This window comes from Cygnus olor, chromosome 2 (assembly GCF_009769625.2).
Source record: "Cygnus olor isolate bCygOlo1 chromosome 2, bCygOlo1.pri.v2, whole genome shotgun sequence".
Lineage (NCBI taxonomy): Eukaryota > Metazoa > Chordata > Aves > Anseriformes > Anatidae > Cygnus > Cygnus olor.
In genome coordinates this window covers 8,572,521-8,597,271 of record NC_049170.1, presented here as the reverse complement: position 1 = coordinate 8,597,271, position 24,751 = coordinate 8,572,521, and the positions used below count along the sequence as shown (strand labels likewise).

At 40.3% G+C, this 24,751-nt stretch overlaps 1 protein-coding gene across 5 annotated transcripts in view; it reads right to left on the bottom strand.

The window, feature by feature from the left end:
* DPP6 (dipeptidyl peptidase like 6) overlaps positions 1-24,751 on the bottom strand; it is a 554,044-nt gene that overhangs the window by 46,996 nt on the left and 482,297 nt on the right. For all 5 annotated transcript variants that reach the window (XM_040548017.1, XM_040548019.1, XM_040548016.1 and 2 more), the window contains exons 9-11: positions 6,197-6,351; positions 5,272-5,369; positions 334-457 (exon numbers count right to left, since the gene is read on the bottom strand). In XM_040548017.1, the coding sequence (XP_040403951.1) occupies positions 334-457; positions 5,272-5,369; positions 6,197-6,351 (377 nt within the window). The remainder of the gene's footprint in view (positions 1-333; positions 458-5,271; positions 5,370-6,196; positions 6,352-24,751) is intronic.

The window sequence follows — 24,751 nt, the reverse complement described above, 5'->3', positions numbered from 1 at the left end:
AAGTGGAATGTCACAAACATTTTCAGGTTACGGTTTGTTGATGTGTGTGCTTGTGCCTGTATGCAGGTATTTCAAGACAAGCAATCACTGTCTTGTACACGTATGTGCATACACACACAGTGTGTGCATGGCTATAATTCTCCTGCCCTTCCACAAGATATAAAGAAAACAAACCAAACCCCTAAACACCCTTACGCAGCAAATATAGCAAGCAGTGTTTATATTCTCTGTCTGCCTAAACAAATATGCAGCAGCTGACGTGTCCCCAGGCAAGGTGGCTGAAATACTTTTCCCTTCTGTAGGACACCAGCGACCACCAGGCTCATCCCCTACCTTCGTGCAGACGCCTGTGGTGGCGTCGCACAGCGTCAGGATGGAGACGTTCTGGGCCCTGTTCAGCCAGTTCACTGCCACCTTGGTGCTGGTCGCCCACTTCACCATGGTTATGTAATAGTCCCTGAAAACACAGGAAAACAAGAAACAAATCAGCACGCTACTGACATCCCAGGGAATTGGCCGAGCAGTCAGAGGCTGCTCAGGGACACCTCTGATTATTATGAATGCTGTGTCTTGATGTTTCTTCCTTCCTAAGACTTCCTTACGTGTGGATTTCAACCCCTAAAAATGACATTTTTAGGGCTGTGCAGGTGTTTTATCTGCCTCTTCTGAAAGTCGTTTTCAAAGAAAAGCCACACGTAGAGATAAAGAACCTTTCAAGCTATTCAGTCTTCCACGAAGGACCGAAATGCCTGGAGATACAAATTTATGCACAGGTGGAAAAGGAATTGCAAACAGTCTTAATTCTGAGCAGACTAACTGGCTGACTCAAACCCATCGCTGCCAGTGGTCGGATTCTCTATGCTTATGGAGAGTTAATGGTCTCTATATATCCCTGCTACACACCAAAATATCCCTAAGTGTTGCATCAGAAGGAAAAGAGCAGGAAGGATATAGTTTAAAGAGGCACGGGGTGTCTGCAAAACAGTCACAGCTGGTTGCCATAAAGAAGTCAGCAGACGTGACAGTTTGCATGGGCAAAATTGCCATCCCACGCTCCCTGTGCCGTTCTCTGCTGCTGGACATATTTAGGTTGTGATAACACCCAGAGTAAATCGCCAGTGTGGGCTGCACAGTCCTGTAAGCAATATCTTGCCCTAGAAAGCATAGGAAAATTGAGCAATGTGCAATATTGAGCAGTGCATCCACTTAGGCTGGGCTGGGCTGGAAAATCCAGGCTCACAAATAAATACCCTGATGGTTACCCTCTTAGGAGGCGCTCACAGACGTCCACCTCTGCAGCGGTTCAGGGCTTCACCACCCCTTCTGCAGGGTAAAGCTCCTGCTGAGCTGACAAAGCTACTGATGGTCTAATATACCAGTGGGCTATGTGGTCCAAAGACACCTTTAAATCATAATACAACTCCTCACAACATACAGTCTATAAAAAATTTATTAGTTCATTTGTTTGCTATAAAATATGTATAAGGAATTGTTGCTCCCCTTGGAATTAATGTGCCGTGTCACTGGAAAGTACTCCGTGTTCTGGCAAGCACTCCTGTATATATTGAAGAGAAAGGGCAAAAGTAACAAAGACTCGTTTGTCTAGCAAAATAACAAGTTGGAAATTGATTTTGTAGTTTTCAGTAATGTTTAGTGCCTGGATTTGGCTGAGGAAAAATAACAAAAGACCTCAACAATTGCATCCACCACACTGGGAGGAAGGATACTTCCAGGTGAGACAACAGCAGTCTGAAAATGCAGTGCTTGAAATAAAATTATAATTTTACTTTTTATCAGCAAGAGCTTAGCAATTTTTTCCCTAAGAGGAAAAAAACAATGTAGCAAAATTAAACTGTACAACTACCTCACCTTCATCTTCACAATGAGCTGAGAAAATTCAGTCTCCACAGAAAAGGAAGGTGTATTTAGTATACTTTGTGGCTTGGAGCATTTTTTTTTTTCCATAAATCCAATTTCAAGTTTGAAAGATGTACTAAATTTTTACATCCCTCTCACTTCTTGAACACTGGAGCCACAGTCCTTGCTGGGGAACTTTTAATTATTATTTTAGGTGATATATTATCTTCTCTGCCACCCTGGAGATGCGTGCAGAATTGCAATTTATCTCCAAAGCCTCTCTCGGCTGTGAAGCCCAGGGACACCCCAGCCAGCAGGCAACTGTAGGTACTTGCACAGTACTTGTTATTCTGGCCTCAGAGTGGCGCTGAGTCTTTAATTTACTTCTTACATCTCTTCTGTAGGACAACTAGGTTTTATGCTTCCCATTTTACAGAGGAAAACAGGACAATACGGTGTGATCCACCTCAGCTAACTGCAAACATCTGCAGCTCCGAGGGGCTGAGCAGCCAGTGGAGGGGAGCGGGAGCTGGGGCATTTCCCAAGCACCAATTGTTTGACCTAGCCCAGGTTTTATAGGACCTGATTGAAGGAGAACGTCTTCTCACAGAGCAAAGTGTAAACCATACCCGACTGCTTCATTTGTAGATGTCTTCATCAGAGGCGGTTACACCTTCCCAAGGGAGAGGAACCGCCTGTCTGGGCACTGCCAGGAGATGTGCTGAGGTTTGCAGGGGATTTGTCCATTCCAGTAAAGACGTTACCAGTTGGATTTGCAGGCACCTGAGCATGGTTATTGTACGGTGCTCTTGTTTGTGTCCTAACGCTACTTGACTGCTTTTTGGAGGTATGAAGGTAAACTATGAATACTTAATAATAATAGCAAGAAAGATATAAGCGTGACAAAGAACGCTCCGTTGTCTGAGTTCCTCCATCACTCATGGCCATGGCCTGCGGAAGGACCAGGGATGAATTCTGCACTCAGAGAGATGGCATCTTTCCTTCATTTGCCATCTGAGATGCAAATGTGACTTAAGGAATAAGTTGGACCATGGTCTAATTCCCACCACCTGCTGATGTAGCAATTTATTGTTATGGGTCCAGTGTTTTTTCATCAAAATAAAAATGACTTTCAGACATTACATGTCAGAATATGTTCTTTTTTCTGCAACTTTTCTCCCTTCCTCCACTTTAATTTTCTCACAGCAAAGAATGACATTGCAGAAAATTTGGCAAAAATGAATATGACAGATTTTTAAAAAGGAAAATAATTTTGAAAGGGTGTTCTTTTATCCCCAAATTTGCTTCCCATCATAATTTTTTTTTAAATATATATATATATATAATTATCCCAAATTTGTGGGAAAAGTTCTTTCTTTAATTCTACAAGAAAAGAAAAAAAAAAGTGGCATATTTCCACTTTATTCTTACAATTATTCATTGTACTAAAATTCTTTGCTGCAGATAAAACAAGCACCAAGCTCTGTCTGTATATCACATAGCACATATCTGGTTGCTCTGTCCATACATCCTCTGCATGAACAGATGGGGCACACTGAAATGCTCCATATAGGACCACTCTGCTTGCAGAGCCTTATTTTCAGCTTCCCCTGAACCTTCGGTACTCCTTTCTGTAACTAGCTGTTCGGTGCATCTCTCTTGTCTATTTAATGAAACATTATCACACTAATCCTCTCATTTTGGAAAACATATGCATAATGAAAATACCCCTATTGTTCTAGCAGCTCTACTTATATCATGCCTCAGAGATGGAAATTGCCATGTTTTTGATGAAATATAAAGACACTAATTAATTATGATATATTTTGCATCATTTTACAGTATTGATTGCTACCAAAGAAATTACAGCCACCCATAGCCACATAGCACAAATTTATTAGCAATGCTTGGATCCTGCAGCCTCAAGTTATTACTCTAATTAAAGCATTTCTGAGTCTCTGTTTATGGAGTGTGCTAGGAGCAGGAAAATGATATTGTCCAGGAGCTGCAGTTCTGATCCTGGGGTTTGGGTACTAAGAGCTGGCATCGCTGCCTGCTGCATGCAGACCTGAAGCTGGTTTTCTGAAAGACAACTGCAGTTCTGCCCATTTGGCTTGTTCATGGGGCAGACAGCTTTTGTTACATAATTGGGTTTGAATTGGAGCCTTTCAGAATTATTATGTTGTGGGGCTGACATTAGCTTTAACGCTAAGAAAGGTAATTTCCATAGTAAGTGATCCCACTGGTTTAGCATCTTCTCATTAGATGACTACCCAGCCTGTGCACAGCGATCAGGCACAGGCCTTATGTACCTATTATGCCTAAGGAAGATCACCCCAGCACCTTCCCCGGCCCTGTTTCATTAGCTCAGTGCTGTACCGGTAATTCTCTTGGCACTGGAAGTGGGGATCCAGCAGCCTAACTTAGCAAGCAGTCAGGAAAGGTGAGCATGCTTGGATGCTGCCACATGAACCAGTGATGTGTTGGGAATGAAAACCTTGCAGTGTTACGTTGGACGTGCACGGAAAGCATTATAATGCTGTGTGGTTGGGCCTCTGTGGATAATGTACATGAAGAAGCAGTCTGGTTTCTCTCAGCATGCTGGAAACCTATTTCAAGTGTAAATCAAAGTTACTGAAATCCAGACTTGGACCCAATGCTCGAGCTTTGCAGGTAGGTGTGCCAGGCTTTGACTAAAGCTTTTTCTCTCCCGAGAGAAGGCTGGAACAACATGATGCTCCTTACAAGTGTTTGCTGACCCATAAATGTACCTCCAGCTTTGACCACGGGCCGAAGTCCAAGACAAACTTTTCAGCTCTTGCTGAATGCAAACAGGACAAAGCACTTGCTTAATTAAAAATGGGTGGCAAAGAGGTTGGCTGAATTGCAGTCAAACTTCTCAAATATATTTGCCTTAAAAACAGCAAAAGCTTTCTTATTTATTTATTTTTAATGAATACTAGGAAGTATTTGCAGAATGTCCTTCTGGTTTCATTCTTATGCTCAAGTCAGGAAGCAGTGAGCTCATGTTTTCTGGGTTAGAGATCTGCCCTGTTTCTGCTTTGTGGTCTTCTGTACAGGCTGCAGACCATAATCCCTTTACAATGCCAGTGATTACATGTGAAATGAAAGTGTTCTTATGGATTTTGGGACATTTTGCTGAGTACTCTGGAAATAACTCTACTCTGAAGTTAGATTGGGTCACAGAAATTTTGAGTAAAAAGCTAATAGTGTTCAAGAAAAATATAAGTAAGAAGAAAAAATATATGAAATTTTTAAACCAGATTTACCCAAGGTGAAACTCTTTAGCAGTGGCAAAGAAAGTGAATGTAAAATGATCTCAAAAAATGAAGCGTCTGATATAAAACCCCAACAGAATTGGTGCCAGGCATCCCAGCACCAGAAAGTACCTACCTCATTCTTTGATCATCTGGGGGAGTCATTTCCAGGTCGTGGGTAGGTCCATTCAGACCAATCACATGCAAGGAAATAGTTGGGTTTTCCATTCCAGCCTGGATTTCAATAAGATAAAATAAGGTAAAATAAGATAAGGTAAGATAAGATAATATTATTAAAATAAAATAAAATAAAATAAAATAAAATAAAATAAAATAAAATGAAATAAACAAAACAAAATATACAACACAGACTGGTTTTGATTTATGACAAGCCCGAGGATCATAAAATGCACTCCCTTTGTATGAGGCCATTCTCAGGGAAGCTGCAATGGCAGTGGTGCAGCACAGAGGGGAAATTTTAATTAACATTTGTCTATTCTTGGTAAAAGATACTAATTTTCCTAGTGACTATAAACATTTCCATTTTTTTTATTTGTTTGTTAAAAAGGTTGTCTAACAAGTTAATGGTAAACACAGTAAAATATGGATTCATTGTGCATTGTAGGAAAGGACATGACCTGTTGGGTCGCTGTTACTTTCCAAAAAAACCTGCATATAAGTCATGAACCTAAGTGTAGTAAGGCTTGCTTGCAAACCTCTTAGACATTGTTAACTCCTATCTAGCATGGAAGCACAATTGCTTTTGTTCAGGTACAAAGCAAGAATTAAAAAAAAAAAAAAAATAATTATATTTGGAATGACTAATGCTTGAATCAGAAAACTGCAGTTCTACAAATACAGCTAAAGAACAATAAAGACCATTTACTGATGAACGGCTGATCTTTTTTTAGATCTGTTTATTTTCATTGCTTATGAATATGTACTATTATACAGTCTCCTGTCTGAGCCTACCAAGGAAAAAAAACTTTTATTTATTTATTTATTTATTTATTATTTTCTGAACTAGAACAGCAGGACTGTTATCTATATTTTTCCCTTACCTTTGGATAATGATACATTTTGACAGTAGGGTAAAGGCTGCCAGTGTATACTGGGATCTCCATGGTGGGGACTCTGGAGGCATTAATTGTTGCATATGCTAACCTGGTGCCATCAGGAGACCACCAATGAGCAATATGTGTCTTCAAGATCTCCTCTAATAAAAAAAAAAAAAAAAAAAAAGAGAGAGAGAGAGAGGAAAAGAAAAGACTATTAGATGTAAATTACTAGTTATAAATAAATGAAAATGATGTAGATATGAAAATCCCAGTCTAATCACAGCACAGGGAAGATGCCACAGGAATATCAATTAAAATGTTTATTAAATTATGCCATATGCACAAATGAACACAACTGATAACAATTACTCTGGATATATAGGTTATTATTGATGAAAGAACAAAGGGCCCTCCTGTTCCTACTATGTGTCCTGTGCTTGGGTATAAGAACATACAGGTTTTGGGTTCCTACCTGTCTGATGACAGCAAAAGCAAGGCTCCCTTGGGGCTGTTATACCCCGTGGAAATACTGCAGTGGCTGAGGTTTAATTCTCCTCCATAAATACTTTACAGTCATACTAGACACATATCAATGGATTCAACCAGCCTTTATACATAGGTACAAGTGCTTCAGATGAAATTGAAGTTGCCAGTTGGAAATAAACAAAAATACCAATTTTCTATAAATTATGCAATGTTGGAACTTTGTAACACTTTTCCTTAGAGTCTGTGGCCTGGTTGCCGTATTGAATTTTATCCCTATTTCATTTAAAAAGTCATTTTTGCAAAGCAATATTCCATAAGTAGCCAGGGTCAGAGGTGTGGTTGGTGTTGACAAAGTACTTGTAAAGATGACAATACAAACATGTTAGAGTTCAAGTATGTAAGTGGAAAACAAGTTTGCAATCATAAGAAGCAATTTTGAAGTCTGGCAGAACCTAATTCTCATTTAATATAAATTCAAAGGACTTTTAATTTCTAATACTTTCTCTTATCATTTAATATGCTTCATTGCAAAGATGACCAGCTTATAGATATTCAGAAAAGCTATAAAATTCACTCTTTGTCCAAAGTGTCTCCAGTTACTGACATTTGGAAGACACTAACTTGGCTTTTTAAACCTCCTATTTTGCAAAAGACAATAATGTAATCCATTTTCATTAAGAGGCTTAATATCATATGAGTCATTCCTATTTAAACCAGAGCAGAAGGGCTTGCATATGCTGTACAGATTGATGGGCAGGAAGACAGGTGCCGTTACTTTAATGTGAAAATAAGAATTAAAGAGGCTGCAGAGTGTTTCTGAGCTTTCACCACTGACATCCAACTGTACAGGTCCGGGCAGCTCCAACTTTTGTTATCATCACTGGTCATTGGAGAAATGAATGAGGATTTTCAGTTTGGACCCACCGTGTTTTCACACCACTCCATGATAACTTCTTGGTCCAACCAAAATGCCCATCTCGTCTGAAGAGTAGAAATTCACCAAAGATATTTTATTGCATTTTAATTTAATTTAATTTAACTTAATTTAATTTTACTTCATTTTATTTTATTATTATTTTTAATGTAAAAACTTGGATGATCTCCTTGGAGAATAGATAGACAATGAGATTTGTCATAGATCAGATGGAGTAATATTTGTTACTCCAGACTTACATCGGGTTTGCATTCAAGGTAACACTAGGAAAGGTGCAAGGGAAAATCACCATCAATACTTATGCTTTCTACAATTAATTAATTATTTAATCAGTATTTAGTGGCAACATCTAAACGAGGGTTCAGAAGGATGTCTAGGAAGTTGCAAATACCACATGGGAAAGTATCTCTCTAGTAGATTTCTTTTGCTGCGTTGTCCTGCCTGTTGTGTGTACATTTAAAAGATGCTGTTCTTGACTTTTATGTTGCTACCTCATTAAGGTCATAATTAAAAGTATAATGGAAAAGGTAAAAATGGGTGGCAGATGAATTCTTGACATTTTAACATTAATTAAGAATGACTTTATTCAGCAAACATTTTCTCAGGGATCTCAGGCTTAATGAAGCAGTTCTGCTGAAGGTCACATGCCAAGAAAGGTTTTAGCGCAGGTTTTGTAGTCCTCTGTTAATGAGATTTAATAGTGTGAACCTTTGCTTTGAAAGAAAGCCAGGACCTTGCCATTATTAGAGAGATCAGTTAGCTTTAGCAAACCAGTGAGCATTCTTCTGAAATACAATTGTGTCAGAAAGTTTCAGCTGAAAGCAGAACATAATTTGCAGACACCTTATTTCAGGGACACTTTATTCTTTGTGCTTGTATTTACTGCATAATCAGAAAATCAGAAAGACCCCAGGGTCTTTCTCTGTTACTTCAGATCCCACTTCACATCTGTAAGAAACCAGGTTCTCATTAAACATCCCCCTCCACATATACCTCACAACCTCCTAGCTAAGAGGATATATTGAACAAAACTTTTGCTCTCTTCTTTAAAGCTTGCAGTCACTAGGTGCTACACGATGTAGGAATGATGTGAGGTGTGGAGATTCCTCAACCAGCTGCTGGTGGCTCTTTGCTCCTTTTTTTCTACCTCTTTGCCTGTTCAGGTTCAAGCACAGCTTCTGAAGCAAGTCATTGCTTATTCTGTTACCCCATTCAACATCGAACCATTCTGAAACAGCGCGATGACCTTGGTTATAAGTCATGAATCCTTGGTGGGAGACAAATATTAGCCAGCTGGTAATCCAGTGAAACACAGGAACAGGATGAGACAGCTTGACGTGGGGCATTTCTGTCTGCGGCTGAGGAAGGTGGCAGTCCAAGTAGGCAAGCCTTGTATAATAAAGTGCCACAGGTGAGGTCAATCCTTTGTTTTCTCCTAGCAAGGCATGCACTAACTGACTGGTTCAGGTAGAAATCAAAACTGCTTTAGAAATGGCCTTCACATGGGATCCCAGCAATAGCTTATGCTTACTGAGCATTACAGGATGTGTATTTTAACCCCTATTCCAGCTGAATAAGACTCAACCGAATGGCCATTTCAAAGCTGTGTGAAACAAAGGGTTTCCTGAGATAACAGACCTCAGGATGAGCATTTGAAGTCCCGGGTTAGAGTCTATTCAATGACAGGTGGGTATATATCCCTTTTCAAGACTTTAATATCACTGGATGAGAAGGATGAAAAAAAAAAAATGGAGGCAACAGCAGAGATGTGACGAGAGGAATCTTGTTAGAGCTGGATTAAAGGTTGCATTACGTAGCTGCTAGTCTTTGGTGCAGAGACCTGAAGAGCATCCAGAGTGGGTCGGGCTGCCCGTGTCAGGAATGCCATCTCCTCAGAAGAACATATTTCCTGATAGATGCTTACCTGCTCATCGCCAGAAAGCAGAGAGCAGCAGTCCCTCGCTGTGCTTCTTGGCTGGCAAGTAGCAAGACGTGATGAAATTGGGTTTGGATGTAGCACTTAGCAATGGTACCTTATGGGCAAGCCCTGGATGGACTGCACAGCAGTTGGATGGATATTTCTAGCAGGTATCTCAGCCAAAACTAACCCAGCATGCATGTAAAAGGAAAGGAAGTGTCTGCTTCTTTCAAGCTTGAATTTATGCCAGCGGTACTTGCAAGAGCAATGAAATCAGAGACTTGTATGTTACTTTAGGCAACCAATTTCTTAAAGAAGAGGAGACAAGAGCATCAGGGCTTTATCTTCTGCAACCTCAGTGGCAATCACCAGATTCTGGGTAAAACCTGTTGTGTGAATGACATTTGGAAATCTGTGCAGGTAGTTTTAATGTTGTATAACATAATCTGCCATTGAGCTATCTCTACAGACATTTCTGTGATAAATCTGCTTCCCAGGCTTATGCAGAGTTCTCAACCAGCTGAGCTCCATCTTGTTAATAAGTGCACAGAAGCATTATGGCCATGAGGGGCAAGAAATGCATTTCTTCACAAGTTTCTAAAAATCTAACTATTTCCATAGCCTCTGCCAGTCCTGAGTCATACTTGTGATTCTGCTGAAGGTGGCCAAGTTCTTGCTTGCTGTCAGTGAAAGGATGAAGCCTTCATGAATGGCTAAATGGGAAATCCGTCAGCAACTTAGTTTTTTTGTTTGTTTGTTTGTTTTTTTACAATTTACAAAGTCATTATGAATGACTTGCAATTTCCAACTGTGAGTTAAATGGAACAGAGACTTGCAGAAGGAGACAGGATGCTTGGCTAGCCCAGTCCTCTGACAGTTGCTGTTGCAACTCCTTTCTGTCACTTCCAAAAAAAAAAAAAAAAAGAATAAATGCAGCATCAGGAGAAAAAATGGAGAAAAAAAAAAAAAAGGAATAATTCTAAAGTGTTTTTTTTTCTTTTTTTTCTGTTGTCATAGTCAACAGAGTCTATTATCTGTATAATTCACCCACTGAGGCTATGCATATCACAAGCATCAATAGTCCAATTTCCATGCAAGACAAAACCAGCTGAAGACACCACTTTGATCAAACACGCTCCTTTGGCTGCCCACCTGCTTCTGCTTTCTGTAAGGCAGGACCTCACCTAAGCATGTCACTCCACAGCCATCTTCTGGATGCGCCCATACACACACGTCCACACATCCAGCTCCCCTGGGAAGCGTGGCAGTAAGCATGCACATTCATCCCCACGAGCAGTGCCACAGAAAGCTTTTCTGCAGGAGGGAGCAAGTCAGTGTAAGACTGGTCCTAAGGCCTTTTCAGTCTTTGGCTGCTCACGTCTTCCAGTAAGAATGGCCAGGAAAAAATGTTATAGTGAATACAAAGAAAGTAACCTTTTCTCTTCAAAGAGAAAAATGGCTTTCCCATAGATCAGTGTTGCAGACAAACAAGCGAACTCCGTAATCTGAATGGTGTGTCCACTTTTGGCAAAGCCCCTTGTGTTACACCGATGAGCTGCAGTGAACAATTGCAGTATCATTAACTTCAGAAAAGTAACCATTGAGGAGGTGTCCTTGGAGACTAAGCAGAAAGGCTTTTCTTAACTGCATCTAGGAAATAGAGGCTTTCTGCATCTCTAAAGGTCAAAAAAGGGTATAGTGCGTAGAGACACTTAAGAGGCTTTACTTATTAAATAAATCAATTACTTTCATACAATTAGAATTATTTTCTTGCTCCAGACGTTGAACTTTTTTCTTCAGTAGGAAATCAAAACAATATTCTTAATGTTGTGCCCACAGAAGACAACAAAGACAGAATACAGTTTGATTCTCCTCTGAGTAGATATACACACAGATACACACACATTTAAGTACATCTAGCTGGCTGTTAATAGATCCATTAATTTCATAGTACTTTAACTTTTACAAAAAGAACTACATAAGATTTAGTCTGTCAGAGGGAACTTCCAATTTGTATGTTATTTATTGCTGATGTGGCAAAGCACAGTGATTCCAGGAAGCAGAATCAGTAGTTTTGTTTGTGCAATGTATAGCAGATGATGCTCAGATCATTTAGGATTTGGTGTGCTGAAGGCATTTTACTGTTTTATTAAAACTGTTAATGAAAAGGAATCTTAAACAAAATGAAATTAAAGCCTAGCACAAAGGCCAAGGCTTACATTAAGAAAGAAAACAGTAGGAAGCATCAAAAGAAGATAAGAGGAAGAGAGATCAAAGAACCAAAAGGGGGTGTAGGAACGGAGGAAACAAAGACTTCTGAGATAGCGAAACCCCAAGGGTTCTCAGAGAAACATCACATAAATACAGATGCCTATTTGACAGCTACCATTTGTTTTAAAATCAATGATTAGATCATCTCAAACCACCAACCATGCGTCCAAATCGATTACTATTTTGTAGTTTGAAAGCAGGTATTTTTACCTGGTTATGGAAAGTTTGTATTGTCCTTCCCTGATTTGTGCTTCAGGGGTGGCTTCAGAAGACCACCATGTCATCTTTTGCACATATGCAAACCAAATTTTCTCTCAGTTGCTGTAGTGCAGCTCTACAATGACTTCCATTAAGTCACTTTAATGTGTATAAAATGGGTGTAAAAGTAGTTATGTGTACTCAAATAGAATAAAATTCTGTTTTATATTACTTGTTTTGTATTATTCTTTTTTTATATTACTGTTTTATATCCAATCTACATTTTCCTGTGTTGACGATATTTTATGCTGATGTCAGCAATAGCCCTGCAGCACTATCGATTTCAGTGGGATTAATACTGTTTTAGAGCTGTGTAATTGAGTCAGATGAAAAAAAGTCATTTTTCAGGATCACTAAACAGCTCTATGCCCTTTTGGAAAGAGGTGGAGGTTACAAATCAAAAAAAAAAAAAAAAAAAAAAAAAAAAAAAAAAAAAAGAAATAACACTCCAAAATCCAGTTTCAACCCAATCTCATGATTCCTGTATGCAGGCAACAAATGTTCTCAAGGTATTTGTGCCATCATCAAAGAGATCCTTAAGGAAAACTGAGTGTCCTGCTCATCCCAATCACTCCTTATTCCTTCCCAAAACACACAGCCTCCTCTGCTGTGACAGGCAATGGGCTTATGTAAAGATAAACTATTAATTTCCTCTGTGGGATTTGAAGACATGCTTTAAAGAACACATTTTAACATAAAATACTTGATCCCAAAATGTCACCACCCGATGACAGCAGCATCACACAGTCGAGGTGCTCCCATGTGTTCAGCAGCTGCGGGAACATGGCAGCCCCCCATCTCGGGGGAAGGAGCCCAGCCAGGAGATTTGCATCTCCTCAAGCACGGGGAAGGTGTGGGCTGCAAGTGTCATTAATTTCCCCTTAGTCATGCAGCTTAATTGCTTGAACACGTTGTTTTCTGCTCGCTCAGCCTTGCAGCCCTGTGTTCCTTGCAGAACACTCTGGTGAGATGCTAGCTTTTCCTCTGGTCTCCTCCTGGTTGAGAAGGGACAGGCAGAAGAGGGGTTTATTTGCCATCTTAGCTCCCAAACTGGCCATGTTACTAATCAGTTATGCAGCCTGACGTGGGATGCTGTCTGGTCTCGAGGACTTGCAGTGCTGTGGATGGGGCATGCAGCAAGTGTCGTCCTTCCTGGTCTGAGCAAGCAGGAAGGGAGCCAGAGGACATGCAGAGCCTTCAGCTGTGCCCTTGGGAAGAAGAAGCAGCTCATCTCCACCTGCAGTGGGCAAGGGCTCATCCTGTGCTTTCTGCCTCCGTGTGCCCAAATGTTGCCCAATTTCTGACCACTCAAATCCAGGCTCCTTATCCACAGTCCCAACTATCTGCAGTGCTCACCATGGTTTCTTTGAGGACAGGCTTTAGAACAAGGAGCAGCACTGAGGCCACTTCAGGAGGGCATCTCAACCACATCAAAACTGCTTGTTTAATGTTTTGTTGTTGTTGTTTTTCCTGGTCCACTGATTCTTCTAATTTGTTGTGTTCCTTTCACCAAAGGATCCTGTAGTTCCTGTGTCAGGGCACCGGGGTGATGTTTACAAGGTTATTGATAAGTAGTTGCCAGACCTTCTTTGCTGCTGAGAGCTTGGGGGCTTCAAAACACTGACAGCATCTATTACAGGCCTGATTCTGTCCTCAGGTACTTCTCTGCAGCTCTTTGCATTCAGCAGAGCGCGTGCAGAAGGTCAGGTTGTAATAACTAAGAAATCATGAATATTTGAAGTCCATGTCATTCATACAAATAGATTTGGTGAAAAAATAAACAAACAAACAAAAAAAAAAAACCACACACACAAATAGATGCACACAAGTGCCTTGGGAGGTCTGCTCCCCACTCCGGACCCTCTAGGCAGGCAAGGTGACCACACTCCATACACACTGCATTACCATCCTGAGGGCACATCAGTATTTTGGAGCCAGTTTTGCAGCAAGCACTGCAAGATGTAAAGGGAGATATACACCACAGTAGAACAACACCAACTCGTCTCAATGTCCCCCTTTTATTTTCATAACTTTTCCTTCTTTATGCTTCTGGCTTTTTCTCTCCTGTGCACCATCATTAGCAATCCTTTGCTGTTTGCTTTCAAAAGGATCCAAGGTTTATGCTTACAATAGCTCTTAACAATTAGCATGTTTCCTCCTTCCCTGGTGTGAGTCAGTCGCAGCCACAGCAAAACCCTCTTGAACCATTCTGGCTAGACCAGCATGCAGACATTTCATCAAAACAGGCAAGTCTGTAATCTGTCAGGATGCCTGAAGATAATGAAAATGGGGACGGAATTATGAAAGTAGAAATATTACTTAGAGATCACATAGTCAGATATTCCTATTTCTAACACTCACTCCAAAGAGCAAATGCATCTAGAAAACATGTCCGCAGTGGCAGACTGCAGTATGTCACTAATGCATAATAATGTATTTTTCCATTACCTGCCGTAAGCATAAACCCACAGCCTGTTGTCAGCTCTCCGTGAAAGCCTGTTAGTGTTGGAGGCACTAAATCTATAGTAACTTTAGCTGGCAAAAGTCTTGAGCAATTTGCACTGCACTCGTTGCTGTGCGTAAATGGTTGTTGCAAGGTCTCTTCTTACCTCCTCAATGGGTAAGGACCTCAACGAGACAGAATTCATGTTGCCCAATTGACTGGATGTAGTCGGGCTTCTTATAGTCAAGTCCCCCCCCCTTTTTTTTTTTTTTTTTTTTTTCCTTCCTGCCACTTAACAGGTTGCTATGGCTGGAAATACAATTTGCTTATCTGTGCAATGCAGTGAGACAAATCAAGGCTTTCATTATATGCTGAATATTACTCTATTCAAACCTGCTCAAGCAGCTTCCACTGCACCTTTCCTTTAAATTAAAAGTTACAGATTCTTCCCAGCTAATCTGTGGGTTTTATGACAGCAAGAAGATGGACAGCCAACTTTGACACAAGGGATCAATTTCAATAGCTACGGACGTATCAAGAAAGTTAGTGATCACAAAACCCTCTGAATTTGACTATCAAAAATTCATTAGAGGATTGCAATAGTTCAAGAACACAAGTGCCCCAAAGCAATCTCTTTTAATGTTTCATAAAGAAATATGAGAGATAAGAAGACTGAACAGCCTGACATTGCTAATAAAGAACTTGATCCTCAGCCCCATGTACTTCTTTCAGTACCTGTGCAAGCTGTCTTTCACGTGAATTCCTCGCATGATTTATTCACTCTGCTAGTCACCTACGTGAGGGCTAATAAACCTGTTAATATTACAAAATAAGGTTCTACATTATAAAATGGGAACTGTAGCACATTAACTGAACTTAGTTGAGCTCCAAACTTCTTACCCAGTGTAAACCGCTACAGACATTGAACAGCCATTAAAAATCCACTCAGAGTTTATATTGCCCTGCTATGGCAAAAATCCCCAGAGGCTTCAACCTCAGCAGTGATTCAGGGTCTGGCTAACTGGGAGATTTAGCTGAATAATGACTCAGAGGATGAATCCAATTTTACAGTGCTGTATAATTAGAGGAACTACTGAGATCAATAGAATTACCCAGGAATAATCAAAATGAGCGCAGGATAAAAACAGAAGCAGAATTAGCTTATAGCAATATTTCAGAAAACAAAACAAAACAAAACAAAACACCATACTCTTATTAAATAACAGAAACATTTATTATTAATGAAGGCAATGGCATATAATAACATTATACCACTGATGGATCAGTGTGGTTTGACTGTGTTTATGAGTGGTGGTATTTGTATGTGCAAGCAGAAAACACTAAAAAGTACTCTTCAAGAAAGAGTGAAAACCGGATCTGATAAACCCTTTCCAGTTACTATGCACAAATTGTATCAAAACAAATCACGAAATCATATAAAATAATTGATACACACTTGTATATGAACAAAGTGCTTACTTTTATTCTTGCTAACAACAATGTGTGTAGTCACGTCCAATAGTAATGTAATAGGAACTCCAGAAAAGATGAATAGTTCTAAAATCAGTGAAACTATCTGATTATGCTGGCTCTATGAGGGCCAATATTGGTTGGTTTCTGGCTGAACCCAATCTGCATATGCAGGGAATCCTGACAGCATGGGCTCTCCAGGCCCATACAATTCCCATCTCCAAAATCTTTCTTGGGCACATCCCAGTCCCATCAACAAGTCTGGCCTCTCATGATGCTGTGAAAATTAAAAATCATTTGGATGCACTGCTGCATTATGGTGTTGTACACATAACAAGCAGTAAAAATGCTGAAGAAAAAGAAAATAGAAGGAGGTGTAGGCATTGTAAGAAACAGTGTGAACCCCTTCTAGTTAAGGAAAAAACATTAACAAAATCACTCTATGCTCTTGCTATATGTTTTCTTCCTCTTGCATGCAAGTCTTAGGGGACCTCTGCTATTGATTGAGGTAAGCAAATAGAAAAGACAAATATATCTGCATGATAATGTCAACCCATTGAAACCTCTTTTATCTCTATTATGAGGAAAAACAACTTTTTTTTTCCCAATATTTCTGAGCTGCAGACTACCATGTAGTTATTGTAACCCTATCAACAAAAGCTTGCATGATGGCCTTCCTTGGACTTCTCAGAATTAGTCCATTTCTCTCCAGGGAGCTGCAGACCTAAGATTAAGCCCAACTAACACCCAGAAGTTGGTTACAGCTGCTTTGGGGACAGGTGATGTTCCCAGCTGCTCTACTACGAGAGGGAAAGTTGCATGGTACCCTGCTCCAGGTACAGCCCAGGGAAAGAGCACTGAGCCTGTGTCACCCTCATCAACATCTTCAGCCCAGAAACTTACTTCAGTAAGTCGATAGTAAATAAAACCCAATGTCCTCTGTATGCAAAATGCCTGATAGGCAAATTCTGGTAGAACGTAAATCAGTCTGCAGCAAAGCACATTCCTGCAATGACCACTTGACAGCTTTTTATATTAAGACAGTGAGCACATGCCCAGACAAGGAATGACAGGTTAGGGAAACATCTTCTCTTCTAATGAGGTGGAAGAGGCGGAAAGAAAGTTATTGTGTTTCCCTTCACATCTGCCAAACGCAGAGGTTATAAAGGCTTTCAAGGGCTGATACAGTGCAGCTTCAAGTAGGAGCTCTGTGGACCAAAAGCCACCCATCTTGTGCAGTCACCATGGCTGCATAGCTGAACAAAGTCTACAGCAAGCCTATGAGATACTTTTGTAGAAGTTAGCCAAAAAATAAATAGGACCCCTTTATTAACTCCAGCATATGGGGCAGCCCAATGGGAAGAGATCTCCAGCTCCTCTCATCTCTGGGCTGGACTGTCAGTGACAAAGGCTGACTGACCTTTTTCCAATTTTCCAGTGGAGATAAAGAATCCAGTCGATTTTTTGTGCGTAACGTTTAACACGTTCATGATGTTTTTAAAGGAGCTTTGCCACATTTCCCCTTATAGGCACTACGCCAACATAGGTTTCACTATTCAACAGCATTTTTATTTTTAAATTTATGAACAAATTAATTTCCTTAGAAAGTCCAAAGTTTGTGTCTCTAATGACTGCTGGTTTTCCTTTAAAGCTACAATAATTAGAGTCTCCTAATGAGAATTTTAATTGGATAGTGAATTAAATACCAGATGAGGTTAACTATTTATACTAGCACTGCAATTCCAGAGGTTTAGATATTTTTTATTTTGTTGTATTGATTTGAATTTTTCTATTCCCTGTTGTATCTTGCTTCTCATAGTTACGCACTGAATTCATCATTTTAACTTTTTTAATTTCAGGTGACTAAGCCCATCCATAAACTAGCATGTAAAATTTCTGAGAAAAATAGATCAAAATGCATAGAGAAATATACATATGAACACAGACAGTGTCATGCATAAGAACAGCAACAGCAAAAAGAATTTGCCTGCATAATTGGATCCAAAACTGATAGAAAAAAAATATTAAAAATGAATATCACAGGCAATTAAGAATTTTAAGGAAAAAATGATTAGTTAGCTGCAAATTATAAGTATTACTTTGAACTGCTTTGTACAGAACAGTATCAAATTACTAATTATCCTTGCCCGCTTTGTTCAAAGATCATGAATGTGCATTTTAATTTACACTGGAGTCAGCTAAGTACAGTGAGAGCCAGCATGTAGAATTTTGAAGAAATCACTTGGGATGAGGGGAAACCCCCATTACCATATAAATGACATGCACAGAGTTATAAATGACATGCGTTAGATCCAGCTCATATTGTTCCTTTGGATGTAGCAGGCAAATACCGGAAATTATAATAAAGCTTATAACCTACCAGATAATAAATGCAACCCATACCCCACAAATCCCCATCTACCAAAGATAATTTTGTCTGCTGTTTTTTGCTGATTAAGGGTGGCTTTGGAAAACAAAAACAAAACCAAAAAAAAACCTTTCCATCTCCCCTCTTTATCTGTTACATTTATTGGCAGGGTAGATGGCTCCATTTTTATCTACCTAAGAGCTCATTATATCTAGTGTAGACTAATCTTCATTTCCAAGGCCCTTTGTAGCCTCCTTTACCTTTAAACACTTGCTGTTTAGTATCAAGGACAATTCCCACATAGAAAAGCCTCATTATAGCAACACCTTTGCTGGTATGATTTTTCCTGTGCCATCCACAATGTTAGCAGTGCTGCTGTGTTGAGATCATGGCTGACTGGTATCTCATTACTCCCTGCACGTATTCATGGATGGGGCTGTTTTCATGGGGTTTTTGCTTAGCGCCAGGCACAACAAGGCCATAGAAGGTCCTAAGGGTCCTCAGGAAGGCAGCAGCTTAGCAGGTGCTTTCTCACTGCCAGCCTATAAAATACCCACCCTGAAATGCCTCAAAAATGTTTGAATGGCAAACATTGTCCAATTGCAAAGAAACTGCAAAGAAAATACAATTGCCCTTGCTGAGTAGGACCAGAATTGCTGAATTGTACTCCTTGTTCTTCTATCCCCCAAATCAGTTATTTTCTAAATCATGTTATTCCTGGCATATTTGGATGTGGGTTACCCTCACAGATGGCAATTTTAATATATACTGTCCTCTTCTTTCTGAGGCTTCCGTGGATGTCTTTCATCTTCTCACAGTAATTTTTCCCTGGAAGATAGAGCAGCTTGGGGCTGGCTGAACATCCATTTCCCACCGATGGCTTCCAGCTACATTTTCCCCTGAGGTGAGTATCCTGCCCCACTCCCATGGGGGCAGAGACCAGTTTTGGGGAACATCCATCACAGAGGGGTGCTGTGTTGTACTCTTCGGGCATCTTCAGAGTGATCTCTCTCTGTCCTTCCCTTCATGTGCTTCAGTCAGTGGCCATAAATTTCAGTGATGTTTTGGGCACATCAGTGGTGAGGTCTCATCTTCATCAGGCTTAGCAGGACCCCACCAGTATATGAAAATACTTGAAGCATGGTTACTTCATGGAAAGGATCTTTATTATTTTTCAATTTGAAAAGCATTTCATTGACAAATGCTAACAGGAAGTTTGGTTTCTGATCTGCACATCTACATTCCCCAGCTGGCAAAGGAACCATGATATACCACTATGAACACAACCATCTTCTTGACTAATTGCCTGTAAATTATCTCTCTGTGCCTTGTATACTCAGAGAACTGGCTTAGAGCAATTTTAAGTCCATAAGTGGTATAAATAATGTATCCAGTAATATATACTAATGATCTATTTCTTGGTTTTCATTGTAATAGGAAGAAATGTAACAGTGCTATGCTTTTCCACCAAGTATTTATGTGTTTGAAGGAGCCAAGTCCACTTCCTTTATACCTGTGAAAGCACTACATGATTTATTATTTTCCACTTCAAACCAAAAATAGACATTTACTCAGGAAAATTGTGCAGCCAAACAACTCTTTTGTACTTTCTTTCCTTTTTCAAGTGGTCAGCAAAGAGCACACTTATTCCACTAAGTGAACTACAAACTTAAAATGAGGTGAACTTGAACAGAAGTGACTCTTGATCTTCTTGTTTAAGATGCTGTGTTGTAGGCAAAGGGCTAGTTTCTCCTACAAATCGTATCTCTGTTGTGCTTTCAAGTGCATGCTTTCTCTAGAGGAGAAGTCCAGATCAAAGAAAGTACTGAGGTGGTCAGGAACAATCTCTGGATGCCCACAGATGTTACTTTGCTGGAACCAAGGTTGAACACTTTGTGATCTGCTGTTTACTACCAAGCATTTGGTGAACTTGCGTTTGTAATTTCTATACTGTCCAAGCAAATAGCTCATTCAGGAGAACATCAGTTTGGGGACAGAAATAGAAAGGTTGGTTGGTTGGTTGGCAGGTTGGTTGGCTGGCTGGTTGGTTGGCTGGCTGGCTGGCTGTTTTAACCCTAAGGGGTAGCACTTGGGCTCTGAGCAGCATCATCCATCACGTTGTCACTGTCCTCTGCCAGGGAAAGGAGCTGGGCCAGGGCTGGGGCCCAGCTGGGATCTGCAGCAGCCCTTTTGAAGACTCAGTGTTGAAATACAACCTGGTGGTACTCCTTGAGTCCTCACTAACAATTTGTTGCTTACCACCTCCTCCCTTTTGTCTAGCTGCCCTGCAGGCTCAGAAGCATTCTCCAAGTTGGAGACTGGAGGTATGTTTTCTTCCATCCCACTCACTCTCCACTCTTCCTGAAACTTCCCTTCAGGCTGAGGTGCCATTCTGAAGTGTTGTGCTGCATGATCTCCTCATTAAAGAGAATCTTGGGCCTCTGTAATGGGTAGATCCTGTACTACAACACTTCCAAATGGCAGCTCACACTAGCAGAAAGTTGTTATTATGTCTGCCTTTCTGTCTTGCGACTCCCACCTCTCATCTGGCACCACAGGCTCTCTGCTAAGGGAGCCAGAACAACCCCCTGAAAGTTATCTTTTCTCCTTTTTGGGATTATTATTCTTTCTTGCGTCATTTTAAAGCTCACAAAAGCACTGAAACTGAAAAGCATTTCTGACACATTCCAGACCTCCGTGGTTCACTATTTGCCAGGCAAGCATGCAGTTCAAATCAACAAGGTCAAAATCAGGTGTCTAAAATTCAGAGGTAGGCTCTTAAACAAGAGGTATCCCATACTTGTGGAGTTCTTACTCAAATAACACAATGTTTTAGCTGAGTTCAGCACTGCCAAGAAAGGGCCTTTTAAAAGAACCATGAGCCTATGACTGGGCAGAAGTAAACCCCTTGTTTGACTCAACACTTTGCCATTCAAGAAGTGCAAGCAGAAGGATGCCAACTTCTCCCACAGCTGCTCCAGGTCTGGTGCTTATCAGTGGTGCCCATGAGCCAGAGCCGCAGCCTCACTGCCGGACCTGTCTAAATTCCCAGGGAAATTCCCCAGAGCACTGCCCACTGGACAATAAATCCATCACCTCCTTGAGCCTCGCATCCCACCTGTTTTTTTTATCCTCCTCAATAGCTGATGAGATCTCCACAGTTGCTCTGTGTGCCAAGTAGTAGATAAAAGAGCAGAGAATCAGGAAAGGATTCTAACATACCTACATTTGGCTGGAAAATAATTCCTCCAAGGTGTCATCGTTCATAATACAGTCTGGGCAAGAAGCACTAAATCATGGGGATTTATAGACCCCCGAAAACCCTGCAGCAAAACCGTGCTGCAGCTTCGTGCCATGCCTCCGCGAGGCAGCACAGCCTCAGCTACAGCACCTGAAGCAGTTCAGGACACAGCTTTTCCCTCCTGTCCTGTTCTCAAGGTCTCGAGCCTGCTTGTGATACTTCAGAATAATACATATTCTCCAGGGTAGTACAGGTCAGTTCAATAATCAAGCAAACTTTAATTTTTACAATGAGGTATTGAATCTTTTAAGTCATCTCTGTGAGCAAAGTCTGAGGCAGAGACTGGAAAATCAAAACAAATGCAATAAATACAATGATCTCCAGATAATTCCCATCAAGTAGGATTTATTTCATTGTCTGTTTTCAGGCTGTTGCCTTCAATTTTAAAAGCACAATAGCATGAAAGCATAATGTTTTGCTTTAAGGAGCTGTTTTTCTTCCATTCTGTTTCTTATGATTTTCCCAAATCTTTCATCTGCCTATCTTGAAAGCCTCCTGTAAAAAATTGCTATTGATTTAGTCTGATGCAGTAGCAACTGATAGGTTTTTTTTTCTCTCTTTTTTTTCTTTCTTTTCTATTGTTGTTAAATCAAATACAAGACATGACTCAACTTTGAGGAAAAACAAAACTAATGTAGGAGGCAAATGCTTGTGAGTCATATCAGTAGAAAGGGAAGGCCTGAAGTGATTTGCTCCTATTTTTTGGGGGGATTTGCAAGTCAGGTGAGAGCCTGTCAGCCCCTCCGCTGTGCAAAACAGAAATAACAGTGCAGCAGAGCTGGGGCATCTTGAACACCGGGCATTTTTCCTCCTGCTCATAGGGTACCCCATGGTTTGGAAAGGCTCCTACCCCTGTTGAAGTCACTTAGACTGGTGCAACCTTCCTGTGTGGTGACACACACAGACACATCTCTCTCCCATCCAGGCATCCCTCATGCCCTGACACTGAACCTTCTAGGAGTCTGGGCTGGTGGCAAGCTCAGGACCATGCAGAGAACAGCCAGATCTGGGTTTTTGTGCTATGCCATGCCTTTTCTTTGGCATCTAGGGGGCCAAGGTGAGACTCTCACCTCAGTTTTGTGTCCTAATTTCTCTCGGCTCATCTAAAACCAGGTCAATAATTGTGCCTCAGTTTGCCTGTGTCTAAAAGATGATAACTCTTGTTCTACCAGGACATAATGGGAAGTTTTATTAATTGATGATTGTAAAAGGCATTAAGATCAAGAGAGAATAATTGCTTCTGTGAAGGTCGTAATTAGACACGTACCAAGAGATACAGATGAGCATTATCCGTGATGTTCATTTTATCTTACTCTTGTATTTTAGCTACAAGCGTGAGGGTGCTAAAAGAGCTGTTCTTACAAAGGTGACCGCTGTGGTTAACATGAAGCTTAAACCTGCACAACCACATGCAAGTGATGTTAAACACATTAGAGACGAGAGAAAGTGTTTTGTGACACTGAAATATAAGAAATGAGCCTTGCCATGGAGCACTTTTGGGGAAAGACATCTATGGATGGAAAGAGAGTGAGGTGGCTGGCAGCCCCTGTTCCAGGAGGGTGATGCTGGAGAGGCTCCCCCGGATCTCCTCGGCTGCGTGCCAGCTCAGGGGCCAGCGCTAATCTGATCTAAGCGGGGATTGTGCAAAGCTCATCCGACTCAGGCTGTGAAATCATGCCCTTGAATCCTAATAATTTCTACAGCAATCAGTTGTCGTGCCAGGAGGAATTATGATCTAAAGCTGGGCAGGGGGAAAGAACAAGCTGACACACTTTTGTGAATCCCAAATCCTGATTTAGGGAAAACTGGAAGACTTCCCTTTATATATATATACACATACATATATATATATATATAATATAATTCTATACAGAATGTTCTAGAAAGTTCTTTTTGAGACAGTCAGGCACATATTTATAAACATGATAGCACTGGGAAGTATCTGAGCATTATTATAAAAAATTGAGAAAAATCAAAATGCATGCAGGGACTTTGGAGACAATTTCAAGAAGAGATGCAACATAATGATGGATTTTTGTACTCAATAAGGCTTATAAATGGCCTCCTTTTAAAAGAGATTTTTTTAAAAAAATTCTTTTCTGCACTCTTCACACTTTTCCAATGATCTTTTTTTTTTTTTTTAATGCAACAGTTAGAGTTTTGAATTAAAATTCAAGTTAAAAAAAAAAACAAGTCACCACCAAAGAACCAAAGGCACACACTAATCAAAAGCAAAATGCGATTTCATCTCACATCGCTTCTCCTTTCTAATCAGGATGCTATTTGCATACTTTATTTTTCCAGCAAATCATGCAGATTTGTGACTGTTTACAGCACTCCTGACTGCGAGGATAGCTGCTCCTAGCTTTCGGTAGTCTCACCACACGGTGGCAATGTAACTTCCACCTTCCTGCGAAGGGCTAAGGAGGTGAGTTGCATCTGATTTCCTCCTTCATTACTTCTTACTCACTCTAATGATTATATTTGTAGGTGGCAATTACAGGCCTCCGAGTTTCTGCTTTCCATTTCCTCTATAAATTTAATAGAGTATTGTTAGGTTTATTTTTCAAATAAACTCTGCAACATTTCCAAGGAGATTAAACCCTGCTATATAAGGGTTTTTCTTTTAGCTAATGCAATCTTGCTTGTTTCTCTGATCTCTAATGAAGTTTTGAAGACGACTCTGGACTTACTTCTTTTTGCCAACACATGTTCACATGCCCTTCTGTATTAACTCTTTCCCTCTGAGACAGAGCCTCTATCCTTCAGTCTTTGTTGCTTTTGTTACCCCACAGAATTGAAAAAAAAATACACCACAAACCACAAATAAACAAAAAAAAACCTCAAATGTTTTAAAACCAGCATAAAAGTAATACCTCAAGCATAAACCAGAAAAAGAAAAAATAGGGATATATAGTTAGGAAGAAAACAGTAAAAGATTCAGCCTGGAAGGGAATTACAGATGCATAAGAAAATGAGATGCATGAGAAATTTACAGATGTTCTGGGCAAGAACTTTGTAAATCACAGTGAAAAATAAACTTGTAGTTCTTTTTAAATGATTGTACTATTGAGAAAATAATAATAATAAAAAATATCTGTTTATCATG